The 24520-nt window shown below is 35.2% G+C and overlaps 1 protein-coding gene and 2 long non-coding RNA genes across 10 annotated transcripts in view; 2 read left to right on the plus strand and 1 right to left on the minus strand.

The window, feature by feature from the left end:
- Positions 1–24520, plus strand: part of LOC127881714 (uncharacterized) — a 515289-nt gene that overhangs the window by 102937 nt on the left and 387832 nt on the right. The window lies entirely within an intron of this gene.
- LOC127881606 (uncharacterized) overlaps positions 1–24520 on the minus strand; it is a 135640-nt gene that overhangs the window by 49134 nt on the left and 61986 nt on the right. For all 8 annotated transcript variants that reach the window (XM_052429621.1, XM_052429620.1, XM_052429619.1 and 5 more), the window contains exons 3-6: positions 22153–22323; positions 14852–14923; positions 13830–14369; positions 12115–12282 (exon numbers count right to left, since the gene is read on the minus strand). In XM_052429621.1, coding sequence (XP_052285581.1) covers positions 12115–12282; positions 13830–14369; positions 14852–14923; positions 22153–22323 — 951 coding nt within the window. The remainder of the gene's footprint in view (positions 1–12114; positions 12283–13829; positions 14370–14851; positions 14924–22152; positions 22324–24520) is intronic.
- Positions 6573–24520, plus strand: part of LOC127881722 (uncharacterized) — a 264293-nt gene continuing 246345 nt past the window's right edge. The window contains exon 1 of the long non-coding RNA XR_008050222.1: positions 6573–6929. This is a non-coding gene — a long non-coding RNA (uncharacterized LOC127881722). The remainder of the gene's footprint in view (positions 6930–24520) is intronic.

Consider the following 24520-nt stretch of genomic DNA (forward strand, 5'->3'; position numbering starts at 1 on the left):
CCATGGTAGATTTTCTAAATTCGTTATATCAATCGATGAAAATCAATAGCATAAAATATTTGCATTGTTGTTATGTACTAGCACTCGTTTCCCTCGTTAAGTGGGGAAAAGGGGGTGGTAGGCATATTCTGTAGTTAAGTCTCAAGGAATGAATTTGACACGCAGAAATGATTCCGGGTAGCAACGGAAAATTTGGTCCGTTGATCTTACGATAGGTGCATACCCGATATGGGCTTTGCATTTCGATCCAGTGATTGTTAGTCCAAAATTAGGCATGTCTAGTATATTTATTTCTATATTTAGAATATTTCTTACATAAATTCCTTTAAGCAAACAGCGCAGACCCTGATGAAACGCCGCATCATGCTGTTTGCCAAGGCCTTTTATCTAGACGCTAGGCATAAATGGGTTAATAAGACACAGGCCCAATGGAGAAACACTAAACACGATTCTTTTACGAGAACGCTGAGACGTAATACAACTCATGTTCACTACATGTCATTTTGAGAGAAAAAAGTAGCCGTTTTAATCATGCAATAGTTCCACTTTTTCTCCTCCGCTGATTTCTTTCGTCTCCGATCTGACAAAAGCGCCCAATGTTCAATGTTCCAGACGACATGCTTAGTGATCGTCTGCTTGAATACCAACTCCCCTGGGGACCCGGTGTTTCAAATCGCCAGCTCCGGTTTCTGAACGCCATTAGACAACGACGTATTGTTTATCACCGCTGGAAACCCGATACGCCGCGTTTGTCAATGAGCACTCATTTGGAATGTAACAAAATGTTCATTGAGACATCGAGCCGTCGAATTTAAAACCGATTAACGTAGATATTCGTTGATTAGCATGCATATAATTAAAATTCACAATACATAAGCTGCATATGTAATATTTACATCAACAATAAAAATAACCACTATGACAGTATACTTACGTATGGACATTATAATTTATGTCCTTTAACAACAATGTTATAACAGATTTGTAACCATTAGTTAAAAAATCAATTGTTCATACTCCGTTTTATGTAATAGAATGACTAATGCTTAGTTGTCTATTTTGTATCGTAAAAAGTGTATGCACATATATCGAAAATATTCACTAATTCATTTTAAATGTTATTTTATAGAGATCATTTGCATCGAAAGTAGGGCCTTGGATCTTATCGGTCCAGCTTTCCCGGTATAAAAACGTTTATTTAATGTGAAAATCAACCATTTTATTGTTCACAATAAATGCCACAGCTTTCTGCCGCAACATTTCCGACTGTGAAAAAGTATTTGATTAACGTGTTTATTTTAAATACACCATTATGCGCAGCGACGTTTAATGTGCGTATCATATCTAAGAATGAACCTTTCGTATAAGATGACGCTACGGAATGGCGACAAAAAAGGCAACACTCGCACATTCTCGGCCTTTTCCATCAAACAACGGATAAGTACGATCATCTGCGAGGGGTACCGAATGAAAAGGCAATACATAATAAAATGCGCTCGTTGCTTTGTGACGTCGCTGTTTCATAGACGATCGCATGCATTAGTTCGGGTTATGGATTTATGATCCGGGATATGAATTTTCCGCACGGTATATAGCATTTTCAGTCCGTATCACGTCAAGTCATGTGACCAGGTAATTGTTCCCGTATTTCAAACTAATTATGGTAACACGTATTATAAATAATCATATCATTTAACTGCCTTAGACATGATGACCCTGTATCTAAATCAAAGTACTGGCAGTACTGGTGTGACGATGCTTTTGAAGAGGATGGATATAAAACATCAATTTAAGTTTATCTATATCACCACAATTGTGTATGTTGATACGAACATTTGGGTACGATAAAAAAAATTGGGTTCGAAAAGTTTGGCTACGGAAAAAAATTTGGTAGGAAAAAAATTTGCGTACGAAACATTTTTGGTACGAAACAAAGTTTAGGGGTACGGGGGAGTAGTACCCGTGGGTAACTTGACCCATTGAGCGAAACTGGGAGGCGGGTCACATTCTTGTTCATTAAGTATGGCAATACCTTCATGATGATTCTCGAAAGTAGGTATGAGCACATAGCAGGACCATGTGAGCTCAATCGTATGAGCACTTGACTATCCGAGTTCGCCCACGAACATATGGATAAGTTAACTAATAGCGAAATGACCTTATACATGTATATGCTGAAATCTAACAATCGAACGAAATATCAAACATGGTATGTACACATAGGTGGTTGTGTAATTTCTGTTAGAATATCGTATTCAATATGTAAATTTTAAATGATTGTGCCCGCACTTGAGTTTGTTGCCTTGTTTGAGTCTATACGCGCCTAGGCTGCACCCAGTGTGTGTATTTGTGTTTTTCCAAGGTAATGAGTTACCTCCGCGCTGAGGCTGCATAATGTTGGGACCCGGAGTGTGTCCAGCACTCCTACCTAATAAGATTAGATTGACGACAGTTGGGATGATGAATGATAGCTGCAATTTCCAGCTACAGTATTTGTTTTGTACTGAAATACCTTTTAATTTTTTATATGGTCAAATGCTGCGGGGGGGGGGGTGAGATTATCCGGAAAAAAAACACCTGTCCGGAATGGTGACCACAAAACAGACAAAATATGACATTGCGCCGGGAGCGGGAATCGAACCGGTGTCGTAAAGGTGAAAAAGCGAACGTCCTTACCTCTGCACTAACGGGACGGACAATTACGCAAAGAAATGTTGTTTTATTTATATATATTATAGCAGTACAGCGTTTACAATTTGCAGGTTCGAAATTGTTCGCATTCTTTAGTTTTGTGATCACGTTAAAAGTTAATTGTACATGTTTTTATTCGCAGTTTATTTACAAAATCGAGAACAAATTTCAAACAAAATAGAGAAAATATATAGTTGTTTCATTGGTCCATAAAAATAAAATGGATGTAAAATTACTAATTTTAAATTAACGTTCTGATACACTTATTGAATCTGTTTCCCCAGGATATGCTGTTCTATTAATATTTACCTTTATCAACACGAACGACAACTCTGCTAGGAGAATGTTATCAATGAAAATCAACGAGCAAACTCCTACGCAGTGGCGAATGCCAAGGGAAGTAACTGAAAAATCGAGTTATCTCAATCGGACTGGCTCGGTCTTTTACATAGGTCGCCATTGTGAAGATTGTTTTTACTGGTTATCAAACCTTAGACGCTGCTCTTCCAGCATCGTCAAAAATGCATGCATATGGATATTTGTAAAAAAATTAGTGTTAGTAAAATAAAAATTATATCATTAGAACAACGGTAAAAATAACCATCATCATCATTAACATAGGCGGCATCATCATCAACAACAACGGCGTCTTAATCATAATCAGCAGCAGCAATTACAGCAGTCGCAGCAGCAGAAGTAGTAACGGTAGCATCGGTATAAGAAGATACAAATAGTAGTAGAGTAGAAGCTTTTGTTGTCATTTTAACCCATTTGTGCCTAGCATCTAGAAAAAAGGCCTTGGAAAACATCGTCGACCCAGATGTAGACGCCGCATGATGCGGCGTCTCACCAGGGTCTGCGCTGTTTGCTTAAAGGAATTTATGTAAGAAATATTCTTAATATAGAAATAAATATACTAGGCCTCCCTAATTTTTGAAATAAATTGATCCAATTTAGAAAGATGGGAAAATCCACAAGGCATAAATGGGTTAATCTAACCCATACATCATGTAATAATATTGAAATTACTCAATAACACAATAAGCAAAAAAAATACAATTGCAAAAATACCCACTCAATTTAAAGGTTATTCCACATTTCACAAGCGCGAGCGAAAGATTGTTTACTTTAGAAGTTAGTTCATTTGCTTGTCTTCAATCATTCATTTAACCAAGTGTCTAAGGCATTATAATTACCGGTTCCGCCTGACTGTTATTGTGTACGCACAAAGAGCAAAATGGCATTTAAATGAAATTTTATGAATGTCAACCTAATATTCCTTTATTTTGTAGGAGGTTGATCTATAGGACAGCAAAAAAGACGGCAGCCTCACAATGAACCATGTCGAAACCAGAATTTATTACTCCTCGCCAGTGAACCATGGGAGCAATTCCTGATGAAACGCACGAAGAACGCGCATTTGTTATTCAAACACAATCTCAACCATTGGTTTTAAATCAATATTGAAGAATGGGTTCTCCAAAATTGCTTTTTAATAAGTTACCAATTACGCAAAAGAGGAATTGTAATTTTCAATTCTTCTCAACTCGATGATTGTAAGCTAAAATATTATGTAGATGGGCGAGTATATGGCAATTTTTCGGGGTTAACGATTACCCCATGCGAGGTAATTAGGATTTTTCGTAATAAAATAATCGAAATCCATACCACGAGTGATTGTATTTCTTTAACAAAACCTATCGAAATATAATTAATAAGATGTATATGAAATTGAAAAATTAACAATGTTATACTTAACGAACGATGATCGTTCGAGATAAGGTTCTCTTCAAAGAGAACCGCGCTGCGACCGAAAAATACAATACGACTAAATGTAAAATGCCATCAATATCAAATTTTGTGGGATATTAATGGAAATCCGTACCCCCCCCCCCCCCCCTCCCCCCTGTATTGACTTCATGGGAACATGATCGCGGCTCGGCAGAAAATGTACTATTACGCGGAAAGAAATACCGGTACTCCTTGTCAATTGAGTTAATTATACACCATAAGTTACATGAGTATAAGAACAGACAACAGTTTAACTCATTTATGCATAGTGGACTCTCCCATCCATCTAAATTGGATCAATTAATAAGGAATTCTAGTATATTTATTTCTATATTTAGAATATATCTTACAGAATTTCGTTTAAGCAAACAGCGCAGACCCTGATGAGACGCCGCATCATGCGGCGTCTCATCTGGGTCTACGCTGTTTGCCGAGGCCTTTTTTCTAGACGCCATGCATAAATGGGTTAATTTATGTAAATAAGCTTTGGTTTCGTGATAGTTGGATTGTTTTTAAATTCCATTCGTGATTTTATATCATCTTTACACCATAACCATGCATACTGTTGTTTTTTTTTCAAAAATGATTTGTCATGGAATACCATACGTGAATTGGCAGTACAGGGGAGGAGATATTTTGTTCGAACTTATTTTGTAAACAATGTGATAAACTCTTGAAGATCTTAATAAGATACAAGAAAAATATTCACAGAAAAATAGCAAGTGGGAGATACCAGTACCTTTATTAAATTACAGATAGGTGCTGGTCAAACCATTGAAAATCTGACACAAAATATGAGGAAATTCGGAAAATTAATCATGCATATCTTGTAATGTTGTTATGTGTTTAACTGAACACTTCTAGTACAATATTAATATGCATATTTGTAATAATTCACACTTCTTACCATAGGATTAAACAAGTTATAGCCCACCTTTGTATGAAGCTCTGGAAACTCCCTTAACGCATTTCTAATGACCTTTCAAGGTCATGGTCATAAGAAAATAAACCCCATTCGCAAACATATCAAGGGGTTCAGTACCATTTGGAGTGTAATATTACCTGAGGTCCTATCCGATTGGAAGGATGCATGTTTCTGCCAGTAATGAACACACGATAAATATTTGATATTGCATCGTTTATTACATCTTCAGCCAACACGAACAATAAAAAATAAAAACCAATGGCGGAACAATTATAATTAAAACTTGCACTGTATAAAGTTAAATATTTATAAATATTTACAATAATTACATTATGTGTGGGTGCATTGGCGATATGTTGTCGATCGAACCACATGAAGGAAGTTCAACTTATTCGTGCCCAAAAGGAGCTGTTGTCGCCCTAACCCGGCGTGCTTCGTTACAGAGAAAATATTAAACTTTTAAAATCTCAATTAAAACACGCTATAGGCCAGACGTGGAACATTTTTTAACAGTTAGGCCAACAATTAAGCACCTACGCGGATAATGATTAATGACCTTTTTTATGCTGTTTTATACAATAACACGAAAAACTGATATAATAGTAATTGGAGAATCAAAAGACTAGCAGCTGCAATATCACAGAAATGAAAGGGTCACCCCTCAACTTACAATAGCATCTGAGCCGATTAACCGATTCTCACTCGCGATATGCACTTGCGTAGTTATATATTGTTCAAAAGTGATTAAAACGTAATATAGCCTTCATTTAAACGTGCCTAATGCATTAACAGGCAAGTGCGTGTCATAAGTTTGCAACAGTTTCAAATGAATTTTTGCGGTTTACCAGGGTTTTTTTTCACCATGAAAGGTTATGAGTGATTGCAAAATACATCTCAAGTTATTGCCTGCACACAATAATTAGGACACCACTGTCGTTGCCAAAAGTGACGCCTACAAGTCAATTTGAAGGCGGCATATAATCCACGTGTTCTTGTTTTGTAAAGCCTTTAGTTATTTATGGGCCGTGCTCTGTGAAAAGGGGGTTTAATGCAAGTGCGTAAAGTGTCGTCCCATTTTTTACTGGCGCTAAACGTTAAAAAATGCCAAAATCTGTGAAAAGGACCCTTTTTAAAGGGGCCTTTTCACAGATTTTGGCATTTTTTAACTTTTTAAAGGGGCCTTTTCACAGATTTTGGCATTTTTTAACTTATTCATTAAATGCTTTATATCGATAAATGTAAACATTGGATCGTAAAAGCTCCAGTAAAAAATCAAGAATAAAATTTAAAAAAGGAAAAGAACATTGCCCGGACCAGGTTTCGAACCAGTGACCCCTGGAGTCCTGCCAGAGTCCTGAAGTAAAAACGCTTTAGCCTACTGAGCTATTCCGCCGATTACACATACGTGAAGTATTTTATACCTTATATAAGCAATCTTCGTAGTTTCACAAAATTTAACGACAAAAACAGAACTCTCCAAATTATTCAATCGTTTCGCGTTGCAACGCTTTATAATTTTTAGGTTTTAAAATCGTCAAAACATGCATATAATTGCTATATTAGACCATGGTTAATGTTCAGCATTACTGTTTCCTCACAAATATCATAACTAAAACGAAAATTTGCGAATCTGAAACAACTTTTTTCAATTTTGTCAATTTACCAAAGCGTGAAAAGATCCCTTTAAGGCGATCACAAGAGATGAAAAGGATTTAAAGGCGTGAAATATATCCATCATGTCGATAGTGCGTTTTCAATAATTAATAATTGCTTAAGTACTGGCAATAAAATATATAGTAATACAAAAAAATATGTCTTCGTCAGCGATTGATTGAGTTTCTTTTCATTCTAAACCAAAGATTAACCTACTCTGCGAAAAAAATGACGTCAAAGTCTATTGGTGTTAGATGCTTGCTTTCAAAATCAAACGCATGGAGAAGTGTTAATTTAGTAGACTTCTCCAGGTTATTTTGCGTTTAAAAAACATAAACGCTCACTCAAGATCATGATGCATGAACATCAAAATATTCGCCACACTTGCATGTTGCAACATAAGCGCTTTTATAAATGATATTGTCCTGGTTTGGAAAAAAATGTTCCAAGCTATTAGCATTTATCTGCAAATCCGCCATTCGATGCGTCTATTTGACAGGGAAAAGATACGGAGGAAAAAAAAGCACAAAAGGACGCTATGGCGTTTATGGGCGAGATACATTGAATTCTGTACGAGTTTTCAGTGGAAAGGTTAGTAGAAAGGTACTTCTACTGTCAGTCTGTTTTGTAAAAAAACAACACATGTAGTTGAAAGGCAGAATATTAGTTTCATTTTTAGTTATGTAAAAATCATAATGGCGAGTTATAGTGTCATGCATTATTTGTAGTGAACTGCACATCTGAAAGAAATTGTGTAATTACTGAAATTATTTTTTAAAAACACAAGAAAAAGTTAGTTATTTGGATTACTTCAACACGTGATATTTTTTCTTTGGTAATCTTACCCATTTAGATACGTCAGTTGGCTTGTGTGGTCATATGACCATTTGTTGAACGCCATTTGGCCAGATGTGGATAAGTCAGTTGGCTTGTGTGCTCAGTTGACCGTTTGTTGAAGGCCAGTTATCTTTATTTTGTTAAGTCAGTTGGCTTGTGTGGCCAGTTGACCATTGGTTGATACCAGTTGGCCTGATTTGGATAAGCCCGTTGGGCTTGTGTGGTCCGTTGACCGTTTGTTGAAGGCAAGTTGGTCTGATGTGGATATGTCAGTTGGTTTCTGTGGTCCGTTGACCGTTTGTTGAAGGCAAGTTTGTCTGATGTGGATAAGTCAGTTGGCTTGTGTGGTCCGTTGACCGTTTGTTGAAGGCAAGTTGGTCTGATGTGGATAAGTCAGTTGGCTTGTGTGGTCCGTTGACCGTTTGTTGAAGGCCAGTTGATTTGATGTGAATATGTCAGTTGGTTTCTGTGGTCAGGTACAGACATTGTTTAAGCGCATGTTGACATTGTATTAACACATGTTTCCAAGTTTGTCTTTTCAGTAACACGATGTCTGAATGTAAGTTAGATATTGGAGGACCAAATAGGTTTCATTTTATTATCATTTTCTCTCATTGGTTCTGTGAAAACTTGTCAAATACACCCATGTCATCTTTGCCTTTGTTTTATAATTTATAAGAACGGACCTTGGTTAAACTAACAATGAAAATAATGATGATTTTAATGATGATTATTTCATCATATTTTGAGAATAATTTATAATACATTAACATAACTACATGAGTAAAGCGGGTTTGAGCGGACGGTAGTGCTTGCGCCAAGAAGACACACTTTTAATGTTTATATGATTGGGATTCTTGACATGTCGCTGATATAATATGTTTATATGACGTAACAAACGCTGTGCTAAACCACGAAGTTCAAAGCCGGCGTATTATATCCAATGCGCATAAGGTTTGTTACAAACACTGTAACATATAAACTACCAGAGATGATGCTGTTGTAACAATATTACTTCCACAAGTCGTGTTGAATATTCAACATCTTATTAACGCACCAAAAATTGTCAAGTGCGTGTTAATTTTTCATTTAATTAAAAGCCATCATTATACCCGTGTATTAGGTGTACGTTTAAAATAAGATTCCTTTCGTCAAAATGTCGAGTTCGTTGGTTACTGTTTACAAAATATGTCCCATGCCCATACGATATATATTAACCTTCAATTACTACCTTGACCTTTGAAGACACAGGCACCCAACATATCGTTACTTCAAGGCAAATGTTTGTGGCAAAATCCTTACAAAAATTGACTGAAGCACGCACGCACGCATGCACAAACGCACGCAACTGACTCAACCATTGTGCTATAACCAGCTGACTAACAGCGGGAAATTATGAGTCTCCCTCTATGAAAACTGGCCCAAATGCATGTGCGTAAAATGTCGTCCCATATTAGTTAGCATGTGAAGTCCGTACTTGCTAATCAGGGACGAAACTAGCCGCGTTTAAGCCGTTTATGTATTTTTCCTTTCATATGAAGTCTCTTCTTAATGAAAATAGAGAGAAGGCAAAAATTATGGCCGGTGAAGCCTCTACGGACTACGAAAGCTAATCTGGGACAAAACTTTACATACATGCACGAATCCTTGTTGGGGATAAAAATGGGATATCGGCCTTTTTTGTACGCATGCGTATAATACATTTCTGCTTTTGGAATGCAAAATATTTAGTTTTTGCATAGTCTGTTATCATAGGACTATATCATTCAAAATATAATGTATGTCTCGGTATTTACGTGCTCGCCTGTTCGTAAAATATTCTAATACAGAGACAGATAAAAAGATTGATTTATTAATACACGTGTAGATAAAAAAAATTGATTTATTGCTACATGTATACGAAATGAAAATGAGAAATAGGATATCTCATGGAAGCAATTGAACGTAACTAATCGCATTAATTTGCTTAATTGAAGCGAGAAATAAGGTGATAGTTTCTCCGCGGGCCTTTTACAGCGGGCGGTACGGCCTGTCGCTCAGCTTAAAAGGATTTAATGTAGTCACAACTCATCCGTGAACAGTACACATGATCGTTTCGTCTTACATAACGCTTGAAGAAATATAAATAACTTTGAGGAAAAAATACAATAAAACTCGATACAATCGAGCCCGCAAATTCGTGTGGTAGGTTTCAATCTCATTATGGAAGCCAAGGAATATTTACTTGCACCAGTTCTTGGCCTTAAGCGTTTTTCGTCTGCTGTAGAGTAGATAGTGGATTTATTGTCTGTGACCAAACATGCGTAGTGGGCACTCTGAATCAGCAGACGGTATATTCCATAAATCAATCTTACGGAGGAGTCCGGAGATATCCGATGTATAACGATTATAAAAAAAGTTAAACAAAAGGACAACAGTTGACCAACGGTCACCACAGACTGTGGTAGCAGGAAGAAATACGATAAAAAATGCGCTTCACGAGGGTTGGAGGTCATTACCAATAAAAATTGATGGCGTCGTTTCTGACAATTTGACTATAAGTATTTGTTATCTAAGCATATCTAAGCTATCGAGTCCGTTTTAGGGTAAAACCAGTACTTTGTGTCTGCGAGAACGATCGTTCCCACGTTCACATACTACACAAGAATTATTTTAAGCGGCACGAGAGTTTAAAGCTCAATATACAATTGTAGATTCTGCACTGCGTATATGTAATAACACGTATGACCATTACAGAAACCAGATAAAACCGAATCTTGGTAATACATGAAATATGAATAGCGTAAAAATGAAAGCTTATATACAATATATATATATATATCATTTTTTATGTGAGTTTGTTGAATTGAAGTTCTTTTATTTCACATGTCAGGAACATTAAAACATTCGCTGAATAATTTGACAACACGTTTTCATTGTGTGATTGTTTCTTTCATAGAGATACATTAGGTATGCAATCAATCGATTAATTAGATTCTTAAATAGATACCCTAAAGTCGCAATCGCGTCGCAATTTATCGAATAATTTTGCGAATAGCTCTTACCAAATTGGTGCTGTCAAATCAAAACCACGTTATGCTTTGAATTCTTGATTTATTATGTGTGATTTTCTTCTTTTTTCGATTTATTTATATCAAACTATATGGATTTTTCACTGCAAACGATATACGACTAGAAATGTGCCTCAGACACTGACGACCCCACTACGTCAATCGTGATACATCGGATATCTCCGGACTCCTCCGTAAGATTGATTTATTGAATAAATCGTCTGCTGATCCAGAGTGCCCACTACGCATGTTTGGTCGCAGACAATAAATCCACTATATTCTCTACAGCGGACAAAAACACTAAAGGCCAAGAACTGGTGCAAGTAAAAATTCCTTCCGTAACGACCATCTACACATTGAGCTGTGAACTTTTGAGTAAAATCCACGAAGCAGTTACAGAAAGTGAACATACAAAATCACGGACTATATTTAATAGTGGAAAAACTAAAACATGGCAAAAATTATGCCAAAATTTGTCAGTCAAAATTTCTTTCTAAACGATCATCTACAAATTTAGATTATTCAACTGTGTAAAAGCTTGCGCGAGATTAACCTATTATTTACAGAAAAGTTAAAAACACAAAATGTTGGTATTATATATTCTAAAAAAGGGAAACCGACCAATATTGTCGCAGCCACAGTTCCTTTCTTTACGATCATACATAACTTGTATTTAACTGTGAAAGTTTGAGCGAGTTTCATCCGATAATTAAAGAGGGGTTGAAAACATAAGCTCCCAGCAACTAAATAGCCGATGTTGAAAAAAAAGATAAAGGGCCCTAATTCTGCAAAACATTGGCGCAGGTCAAAATCCTCCCATTTCGTTAAAAATATTATTAGGTTTCACACAAATTGCACCGATTTTCATTGACTAAACAACTCGAAGAATTTCAATTTATTAAATGATGGGCCACGATTGCAATTTAACATGCATGAAGCGCAACCGCTGCAAGAAGTTTGATACAAATGAAGTTTCCATAAATGATAACTCTTCAACTATATCGATGAGGTGTATAAGGTTTTCTTTACGATTCGATTCCAACAAATGCGATCGAGTAAGCATGCATAGTTTAAAGCTAAGACTAACGGTGTCGTCCGATATGACGGAAAAATGTGGTTCATATTATCGACGACAGTAAACTGTGAGCTGTATTATTAATTCCTTACCTCATCCAGTTTCGATCGTGAGTGCGCATGTTCGACAACTCTGAGTATTAGAATTGCCTCCCTTCGCCTATATTCAGCTACGAGGGCCTGCACTGTCACCAAGGTCAAGGCCGGCCACAGCAATCGGAACGCTTCTTTCAGTTCCTCGAACAGCGCTATGTCTTCCGACTGAAATGTGACACATGTTCTTAACGTAAATGTGAAACTGGTTTAAGTCAAGGTCTAATAATATCTACAACCTCCGATGAGCACAGCGTGTTCATGTGGGGCCTTTGTGTCGCCTTAAAAGTATTGACCCGTCGCCAATCGGTCGCTTCAACATTTACCGTGTGAACATACTAGAATTGACATTTATTGCTAAATTTCCCTAAAACCTGATCAGAATGCATGTCTCACTGATATCTCGGCACAGTTCTTAAAGGGTGGCAAGTGGTAAAAAACTAGACCCAATTGAGACCACCCATTAGAACACTAAATTTATTCACATATTTTTCCGATAAACTACGAATGTTGGTCAACGAGTTAGTCAAAGAGAGACATGTCTACCGACTTCTAGTTACCACATATTTAACCAACTAACATAACGTTTGGTCAAAACATTAGTCTCAAGCATGTAAGTAGCAAACAAAACATATTATTTTCAGCCAAACTATAAATTTCACATTCGAGTAACATGGACAACGAAATGAGTCATCTGGGCCTTGCGTGTTACTATTATTTGAATACACAGTATCACGTATAGCTATGGAACGGTATGATCTTATAGTGACATACTAAACGGTTATAATAATAGAATCAAACGCAGGTAGCAGGCTGTCGTTGATTTATGAGAACCATTTCAATTCAAATGCAAATCAGAATAGTTCTATCATGACATGGCCATCAGTACTCAAATAATACAGTTTAACCCATTTATGCCTAATGGACTCTCCCATCCTTCTAAATTGGATCAATTTATTTCCAAAATAAGGGATGTCTATTATATTTATTTCTATATTTAGAATATTTCTTACAGAAATTCCTTTAAACAAAAAGCGCAGACCCTGATGAGACGCCGCATCATGCGGCGTCTCATCTGGGTCTACGCTGTTTGTCAAGGCCTTTTTTCTAGACGCTAGGCATATATGGGTTAAACTTGCTCGCCTCGGTTATTGGCTATTGCAGACATCAATAGTCTCGTAGACATCATTGAGATAATATCAATACATGCGATCATAATAAATAAACACCCGATATTGCCGACAAGATAGATATCCGCCTACATTGTAGCTTCACAAATCAAAGCATGGTGTAGGTGGAGAATTGGCTTTTCGCGTCTTTGATAGTTACAAATTTCGCAACATTTTGATTCAATAAACCATACAAATGACCATATGCAATTCATAATTTGCTGTTGATATCTGTATATAATATATTCGATACAATGATATAAAGTAGTTTCATGGGGCTGGGAAATGTTGATTTTTAGATTACAAAAAATAAAGTATTTTGAAAATGGTATTCTTTTTATCAAACGCAGGAATTGTTCATTTCACAGGACACTTATCATGAATTATAAGTACTAGTATTGTATAATTGACTAAACATTTATTACTTTAGACGCCGTAAACACCTTATCGCCATTTTAATAAAAACATATTTCTCTACATAAATGTATTGGCAAAAATTGCCACAGTGTTTACCGAAGAGAACCTTACGATACAAATATAACATACCTCTATCTCTGTTAATTCATTGGGTAAGTTTTCGTCATGGTTGTTAATAACTGAATCAACCTCAGGGGAAACAACTCGTAAAGCTTCACAATTTTCATTCGTTGAGTTAGATTTCCTCGTCACAGAAACAGCTTTTATTTTCCTTTTGCTAGTCAGAGTTTTAGAATATGGTCCTTTTGATTTATCATTTGGCGCGATTGGCGGTAATTCAACGCGATTATTATTGATATTCGTTCTTAAAGGAATAGTCAACGTATCCGAAGTGGCGGTACTATCCGAATTCAGTTTTCTCAGTTTTGATGCGCTTTGGGGTCGCCTGTTTAACAGTTTTCGAGTTTCGGATGCACTCTCTCTAGCTGTTTTACAGCTGCTGTAAAGAGATTCTGTTTGATCTTGGTGCCTGAATGCGTCTTGTACTTGTTGAAGGTTTTCTATGGATTTAAGATGTTCCGCAAGTAAGATGGAGATGTCCTCTCTGGTAAGTTGCCGCCCCTTGTTACACAGGTGCAGCGCTAACGTCCTCTCCGATGTTTCTATGATCTACAAACAATCACCGTAATGAAATTGTCGTCACTAATGTAACGAAAAGGCAGAAATATAGTATTAATGAAGGTACGCGCGACGCTACAGGAATGCAGACGACAAGACGAGTTGAGTATGCGATGCTCAAACTGTTTTTGTCGCAACTGCTCACATACCTTGGACTGATAACAGTATAATAATAACTATACCAACTGGGAGCGAATAATTTATACATTTAGAGCATGTTTGAAATTTAAATAAATGCTCGTTGTATTATTTGTGATTTCTGATGGCGATAATAAACGTTAGTACCAATCGAACGTTTAACTAAACAGTATGTTAGCGACACTAGAAATTACAAGTATGAGCCATTACACCAATCCAATACAAATCAATTTGAAGAGACGCTAAAAGATTGACATTGTGGACTCTTGGATACACTTTTAAATTGATTTTATACTCAAGATAGGAGTTTTCAGTTTTCATGACGTCACACCCACCTCCTCATCCTCCGCTCGCAGACGAATCTGCACGCGCCAAGTCTCATCTGTGAAAATGTTCGTCTGCTCTCCCTGAAATCGGAACATTTAATAACAGCGGCATTGCATAAAGGGTGCACAACATAACATCATCGCAGAACTTAATAGCATAACAGCCCTCTTGCACAAACATCCACTGACCTACATAAAGAAGAGAATACTAAACATATGTGTTCAGTTCAGAAATAGTTGTATAGCATGCTAGTTTGATAGATACTATACAGAGAAAAAGACAAGACCATTTAATTCGTAATTAAAGGCCACCGGCCCAAAATACAATATACAGACATGTCACAGTATAAATGCATGAGTTGTGAATATTTGTATGTTTATACTTTTCGCATTATGAAACATAATAAAATATCAATTAAATTAAATATTAAATAAGTATAATACAATTTTCTTCAATGTCAGATCTGTTTTCGATTTCATTAGATAAAATCGAGTTCTTCTCTGTTTGCAATATACCAAGAAAAATTGTGAATGTTACGTTCTTCGTGAAATTTAGAACAATGAAAAAGACATGTGTACAATCTCTTAGACCATGTTTTATACCAAGATGTCGTCCAGTTTCAAGGAGCATACAAACTCAAACTGATTTGATCTTGATATATAGCTTAATATACATAAAAGAAAAATCTGTAAAATCACTATATTTTTACACTTGAAAAACACAGATTGCAAATAGCTAAACCCAAATTCAGCGACTGTTATCTCAAAATACCAACTGATTTATAACTGTGGTCGCTGTATTATCATAAAAGGTATAAACTAAAAACACCACCCCACTGTTAAAATATGTATTTAAACTAAAAACACCAACCCACTGTTAAAATATATATTCAAACTAAAAACACCACCCCACTGTTAAAATATGTATTTAAACTAAAAACACCACCCCACTGTTAAAATATGTATTTAAAAAAACTTCGATATATTATAAAAAAAACTAAAAAAAACTCGACAAATGCCAATTTGCATTGGAACATACTTAATGTAGTTATATGGTAAGACAATTTATAGTTTATTTTTTACTTAACTCAATAGTCAGCCAGTTTGATGTCATCGATACGTCGGCTATGATAAAAATGTTGGAAGTCATCGATCAGAAGAATGATCTAAACAAACAACAACTATCATACCGAATGAAGAATGAGCCATCGTGAGTGATGGATTAGATTTGGGGCTAACTTACTTAATGCACCAAAATTTGTGCTTTTCCACTAGTTAACATTATGTAGTTATGACTTGATACGTTCCAAGAGCTCTAGGTATCCACTAAGCAGATGTTGAATCGACTTTACACGTAAATAGTGGTTTAAAGCTAAGTCGATATAGATCTCATTATTTAAAAGTGATTTATATTTAATGTAGAGAATTTTCAACCAATTCCTCTGATTTCCACCACGATAAGTTAGTTCAGACCATTCTAACAAAACAAAAAAAAACAAGAAACAAAAAAAAAACAATAAAAGCATTTGGCGTGCTTTAATACTGTCTGATCGTTAGATATTGATAATAGAAAGGGAGTACAGTTGTGGTATGTTTCATTAATTCACATGTTTGAATTGAAACCTAACTTTTAACTATTGCATGTTCCCATTTGCATAATTATTCTCGACTTGAATTAGTAATTTACATCTACATTTATGAGGTGTGCTTTGCAATATGGAAAATTTAGGATAAAACTTTATCTTGAAATTGTCATGTAAAGCTTTGATGTGTGTTTACAACTACTTGGGCAAATTAATTCATTTAATCCAAATATTTTCACACATTTTCATCAAACACAATCACTGAAAGATTCTAGAATCTGTAAAGTTCTTCATTTTTCTTCATTCACGTTTTTTATGATCATGTTACATTTGTTATCTTCTGATTCGTTTCTCATGATTCTGTGACATTCGGTTTCTTGTGATTCTGTGACATTCGTTGCCGTACGTTTGTGTGACATTCGTTGTTGTTTTTTATTCTGTGACATGTGTTGTGTTATGATTCTGTAGCAAGCGTTGTCCTATAATTATGTGACAATCTGTTTCTTCGGATCATATGACATTCGTTTTCTTACGACAATGTGACATTATTTTTGTTATGACAATTTGACATTCGTTTTCTTATTATTATTTGACATATTTTTTATGATCATGTGACATGTGTTGGCTTATTTTTCTATGACATTCGTTTCTCGTGATTCTGTGACATTCGTTGTCTTACAATTATGTGACATTCGTTGTCTTACAATTATGTGACATTCGTTGTCGTCTGATAATGTGCCATTCGTTTTTCTTATTACCGTGTGACATTTTTTCTGTAATATCCATTTGACATTTGTTTTATCATGATCATTCAACAGTCTTTGTGTTATGATCATTTGACATTTGATTTCTTATGACCAGTGGACATTCGTTTTCTAATAACCATGTGCCATTAGTTTTCGAATGATCATATGACATTTGATTTCTTAAGATGATGTGACTTATGTTTTCTTACGATTATTTGACATTCATTTGACCTAAAGAGGCTTTACATAAAGTCTAGACAAGCGTTCCAAACAGAAATAGCTGTAATCCAACGCAAGTAAAATAAACGCACTCTTTCTATATTATCTTAAATGCAAATAATATACTCCATTGAATATCTGGTCAACGCCCACTGTACATAGAACGTGTGCTATTAACAAAACGAAATATCATTTGCACAAATATTGTTTCTGAATAGGCATATTGTGTAATGCAAATACAGAAAAAGAAAATAATTTAAAACACTTTTCCTCTGCAAACAACTTTTACTTGTGTCATTGTGAACAACACGCTTTCGCCCGCATAATATAATTTAAGGTAATGGAATTGTTTGAGTAACACCACTATACGTAAGAATGTGTAATTTTTCACCTATTCATTGGCATTTGTTCAAAACTATCATTATCTTAAAATAACATTTACATATACAACATGCATCAGGTTAAAGTTTTCTCAATGATTCATAGGCGTGTTTTAAATTGTCTAAAACAAACAAAAAACGTATGAATTGAGATAATAAGTGCATATATAGAGAGAATAATAGGTTAGTGTTGATTATAGATCATGTTTATCATGCGAGGCTTAGAAAACAAAAAGCACGAGCCTTGGCGAGTGCTTTTTCGTTTTCGTGCCGAGCATGATAAACCTGATCTATAATCAACACTAATCTATTTATCCCACTTTTTATTCAGTAAACCTTTTTATTAAAAACAAAATTAGTTTTCACGTGTGTTTGTCGTACTTTGATAATGTCTGCAGTGTAACCAAGGTAAGTGTATTTACTCCGCGTTCCAAAAATAACCGCTGATCAAATAATCATTTTTTTCAATCATAATATCGTTCTGTGACAAAGAGTCGTGCGTTATTAATTACAATTTTGTTCATATTGAATTGCAAATCTAAAAGTTTTATAACATCAATATAGCATTTAGTTGTTATATACAAGGAACTTAATTTGTTTACAGCGTAGCCTAACAACGTAGCACGTGCCGTTGATTATAGCAGAAATTTAATAAACGGGGCTTTAATCAACCGATTTCGCTGTAAAAGTAAGATAAATCACTTTGTAAAACGCATACAACTGTCACACCATTTATAGCACAGTTATATTAGAGAAAAGTATTTTGAAATAGAATTAGAATTTTTTTCATTCGCTGTGCATCGATTCACAGTTTTCTGTCACTTATTTTCGCAAAAAAAATAAGTTAGTTAGTTGGAGGTTTTTAATACTTTGCTACTTCGTGGTTCACTATATGATTAAAATGTAGGTGCACATGCAATGTTCACGACAAAGCCAAAAATGTCAAGTATTTCAAGTGCTTATTGTTAAGTTTATTTTAAACAGCAATCAATTCCATTAAATATCTTGCAAATACAAACTAAGCGTGTCCATCTATAATTGAAAACAGCGCGCCTTGACAATTATATCGACTGCATTGTTCCGTTGATATTAGTAAAGCAACCTTACCACCTATATAAATCCGTGTTAATTATTTAATTTCATCAACGTCAGATGCATAAATTCACAGAAAACACTTGTAAACGTACATTTGTTAATTTCTTATTTGCTTATGAGACGTACGCAAAAACTTTATAACCGACCCAATTGGTACACCAATAGACAACTGGACGTGCCAATGGTTGCAGACGACATTTATAGGAGACCACACTGATTTTGACGCGCAAATGACGTCATGTGGTTGACACTTTTTTAATCACGCCTCTTCAAACAGGGTGAAAAATGAAACTTCAAATAATGTCTTGTTAGCTCAAGAATGCGGAGTCAAATTGTTTGTCACGTTAGCATTGTAATACTATATATAGTTCAATAAACATTAACATACCGAATCTGGCGATTTTTGCGTTATTGCTATGCCCCATAGGTTGCGATAACAGGTTTAATTCAAAAGAAATATCATTACATTTCAGACCAAAATCTAATAAACAGCAATGCTAGAAGGAAATGGACATTTATATGTTCACACTGGTATGTTTGTACTTCAGGTAAATCAAACAATATCCATACTTTCATATTTGATAAATTACATGTGAACCAGAAATTGTGATTAGTTGTTAACCCGTTCAAAACAATGGATATTCAGCGAGTTTGAAAGTAACGAATTGATTATAGATGAAGATCTCTAAAATCTTGTATAAATAAAACTGATATAATACCATATGATGATTGAATGATGAACTCAAGCGAATATGTCAGTAAAAATAAGGACTTTTCTCACAGACTTTTTCAAAGCACCTGGTTAAGTGGATTTCCTTAACATGGTAATACATTCAGGCCAACTGGTTTATTTTACCAAATGAGCTATGCGTATTGTCCACACGAGTGAAATTCCAGTTTTTCTGTCAATAAACCAAATAAGATAAAATAACTACCTAGTTGTTGTTTTGTTTTGTTTTTGCCAAACATTTGCTATGTTATTTACTTAGCGTGCTAGTAAAGTAATAAATCAATTACTAGAGTGTTACCACCACTAATTGTACAGCCCTTTGTAAATAGGGGGCACATTGTTTGACCATTTATTGAACATGACGTGTTTTACAAAAACCCATCACCGCTTATATTTTCTTAACAATGGATAAAACGACCATGCTCATACGAATGGAATAACAAGCGCCTCTTAAATTCATGGTTTGACAATTTATTAAACATGGTGTGTTTGACAAAAACAAAAACCCACCACCACTTATAATTTCTTAACCATTGATAAAACGACCATGTTCATACGAATGGAATAACAGGCGTCTCTGTGGTCCACTTAAATTCGACACTAAATCGATGGAATGTAATTGAAAGTTGCCATTATTGTTCTTGAACATTAACGAAAAACGTTAGAAAGTAAATCATTATGTCCAGTGTTTCCAGACAATAAGTGTCTGCGCAGAAATGAATAATATATGCGTTATTCTCTCGGTTCAGAGAGCGGAACCACAAACAGTACGATATGCAGTACAGAAAGATCAACTGAAATTACAGACATTCAAATTTGGTTATTTTTATTCGACGAGCTTTGAATTTCATGAGTAAAATCCTTATCTAATCACGAAGTAAACTGTTAATTCGGGCGCTTTGCAATATCTTTAGCAGGCTTTAAAATGTTAAACAAATAATCAACTAAACAACAGTTTGAAAATAACATTAGATGCAGATCAAGCGTTTGTCATAACATACAGCGACATTTATATGACTATTCTAATAGTTCATTTGCTAATGGGGTTATCAGGGAATACGCATGCTTAAAAATTGATACGTGATTTCGACACGCGTTTGGGTTGCAATACTTATTTATAAAATATCATCACTGACGGTGACTGGGGCGGAACCTAGATTTCCGGTTAGAACAGGAAAGACGGGGGCGGAAGGGGGGGGGGAGCCATAAACATCTCATCATTTAAAATCACAATGGTCTGCTATTATATGGCGTAATGCCGTAACGCCATTTACAATAAAAAAGGTTTAAATGGTTTTATCAGAGGTAACAATACAGCCTATAACTGATAAAGTATTAATCAAATTAATTATATCTTTAACATTCATATTTAGCTGACTTCTTCCCCTATCTTGTGAGTGTCACCACACCATAGCAAGTGTTCATGACGTCTAAAGGAACATCGATTGCATGCAGAGGACTATATTTTGCATACATCATATATATTATACACACACACTACACATATTTAATTCAAATATTTCCATCGCAATTTTAGTAAGTGTAAAGCATGAAGAACGTTGTGGTCCAGAATAGTCTATTTGGGAGGAGAATGACGCTGATAAATAAAATGAATACATATCAAAACATAGATGGCATAACACAATGTACACAAACTGTGATGAATAAGACGAATTGTTTTGAGAAAAAAAGTGTGCATACCCGTTTTAAAATGAGATCCGTTTAACATACCTGAAAAATTTTGTTTGTGAGAAAAATTAAGTCAATTATAGCTTTTACTCAAGACCTAGATAGCTTCCTTGCTAAGGAACTACTTTAAAATACCCCGGGTATTCTTCAGTATTCAACAAAGTACCCGTGGTTCGTAAATATACTAAAAAGTACGCTGGAGTATGGCTTGGTTCCTTTAAAGGGATCTTTTCACGCTTTGGTAAATTGACAAAATTGAAAAAAAGTTGTTTCAGATTCGCAAATTTTCGTTTTGGTTATGATATTTGTGAGGAAACAGTAATACTGAACATTTACCATGCTCTAATATAGCCATTATATGCATCTTTTGACGATTTTAAAACCTAAAAATTATAAAGCGTTGCAACGCGAAACGATTGAATAATTTGGAGAGTTCTGTTTTTGTCGTTAAATTTTGTGAAACTACGAAGATTGCTTATATAAGGTATAAAATACGTTTAGTATGTGTACTCGGCGGAATAGCTCAGTAGGTTTGAGCGTTTTTACTTCAGGACTCTGGCAGGACTCCAGGGGTCACTGGTTCGAAACCTGCTCCGGGCAATGTTCTTTTCCTTTTTTTTTATTTTATTCTTGATTTTTTACTGGAGCTTTTACGATCCAATGTTTACATTTATCAATATAAAGCATTTAATGAATAAGTTAAAAAATGCCAAAATCTGTGAAAAGGCCCCTTTAAGCGTATTTTCCATACCTTGGTTACATTGTTGTAGAATTAAAAGTACCAGGGCTTTAAATAGTACCTGAGCCGATAACGACCGAATGAGCGCTAGTAAGTCTAATATCGGTTTTGCTATCATTCGTGACTCACCTTCACCTCGATTCTCGGTGTCGCCTGGCGACACATGTGGCCCATCGCCATGGCAACCAATTGGTAGCGCAGTCCCTTCATCACGTGCTCAAAGTCCGAAGACGTCACCAAGTCACGTGACCAGAGACGCTCGATTGCACTGACTAACGAGGACACAAGATCTTCCAAATTCTGTGAAAACACACGACGGAATAGTGAGGTTTGATAAGACGACTATTTACGCCAAAAATAATCTGAGTGTAAGTACTATCATTTAAACAAACCACAAACAGTAAATTAATGTTAATGTTCAAATTCTACATATTTATAGTTGCAGCAAATATGTAACTCATTTATAAAAAACACACACCAGAACATGAGCCTGAATTTAACAACGCTTAAAAAAACGCTTGTCTATTTAGTATCCTTGCTGATAAACACCTCGGATTATAACATTAATATACGACTATATAAATTAAAGTACATACAGATATAAGAACCTCTGCCGTTTCTAAATTGTTAGAAGATTTTCCCATAACCACACAGAAAAAAAGCCTAACATAAACGAATTTTTATTAGTCCGACTGTGTTTATCTTGTTCGATTTTTTGTTGTATCGTGATTTGATTGGACATCATAAATGCTCCTATAGAAAAAAGGTATAGTCAATTGATCTATTTACACATTTATAAATTGAAATAAAAAAAATCATGTATGGAACTGTGTCTAATATTGCAATTTTAGCATACTGTAATGAATTTTAAGTGTACATGAATGTGTTAAAACACTCATATAATAAACATGTTGTAGCCACAGAAATCAATACAATAGGTTCCAATAATGTTTCCGATATATGGTGGAGAAGGGTAGATACAAAAACTCACAGCACACATTTTATATTAAAGACGTGTTGGATTTGATATACGTGTATCCATGAATATGAAGGGTGGGAAAGAGGTTCAGTAATTAGGTGGCTGCATACATGTACATGCGGACGAAACGATTGACCTCGCAGGTTATTTACAAATGATTTGCTTACCATTTTGAATATGCAAACAAAAATACGTAAACAACGTGACGAATGTAAATATACAAATATCAATAATGCGTAAACAAAGTGATCATTGCAAATATACAAATATAAATGATATGTTAACTACGTTTTCATTGCAAATATGAAACTATCAATGACGCGTAAACCGCATGATGATTGCAAATAAACAAATCAATGACATGTAAACCACGTGTTCATTGCAAATATGCAAATAACAATAATGTGTAAACCGCGTTAACATTTCAAATAAACAAATACCACTTATGCTATTACTGATAATAGACACACAAGCCTCGAAGAATGTACAAGAGAAAGTTTACCGTATCACACCAAAAATATAGTAAAGTATGCAGAGTGTACTTCAAAGAACTGTTCTAATTTAGAACTAGCAAATGAATTGTTTTTGCTAGTGATGTGTAGTGAGGCCTCAAAGAATCGATAAGAAAAAAGGAACTTGCAAAACAGCGTTGACCCAGATGAGACACCGATGGTCTGCACTGCTTGCATAAAGGAATTTCTGTAAGAAATATTCTAAATATAGAAATAAATGTACTAGAAATCCCTAATTTTGGAAATAAATTGATCCAATTTAGAAGGATGGGAGAGTCCACTAGGAATGAATGGGTTAATTGAACCACAACCTTGCCCTACACTTGTCACCAGCCATAGTATATGTAGGCAGAAACCATAGATCAAACGTTCCTACAGTAATAGTATATGTAGTCAAAAACCATAGATCATACGTTCTTACAGCCAAAGTATATGTAGTCAGAAACCATAGATCAAACGTTCTTACGGCCATAGTACATGTAGTCAGAAACCATAGATCAAACGTTCTTACGGCCATAGTATATGTAGTCAGAAACCATAGATCAAACGTTCTTACGGCCAAAGTATATGTAGTCAGAAACCATAGATCAAACGTTCTTACGGCCATAGTATATGTAGTCAGAAACCATAGATCAAACGTTCTTACGGCCATAGTATATGGAGTCAGAAACCATAGATCAAACGTTCTTACGGCCAAAGTAAATGTAGTCAGAAACCATAGATCAAACGTTCTTACAGCCATAGTATATGTAGTCAGAAACCATAGATCAAACGTTCTTACAGCCATAGTATATGTTGTCAGAAACCATAGATCAAACGTTCTTACAGCCATAGTATATGTAGTCAGAAACCATAGATCAAACGTTCTTACGGCCATAGTATATGTAGTCAGACACCATAGATCAAACGTTCTTACAGCCATAGCATATGTAGCCAGAAACCATAGATCAAACGTTCTTACAGCCATAGTATATGTAGTCAGAAACCATAGATCAAACGTTCTTAA

Source organism: Dreissena polymorpha, chromosome 5 (assembly GCF_020536995.1).
Source record: "Dreissena polymorpha isolate Duluth1 chromosome 5, UMN_Dpol_1.0, whole genome shotgun sequence".
In the NCBI taxonomy this organism is placed as follows: Eukaryota; Metazoa; Mollusca; class Bivalvia; order Myida; family Dreissenidae; genus Dreissena; species Dreissena polymorpha.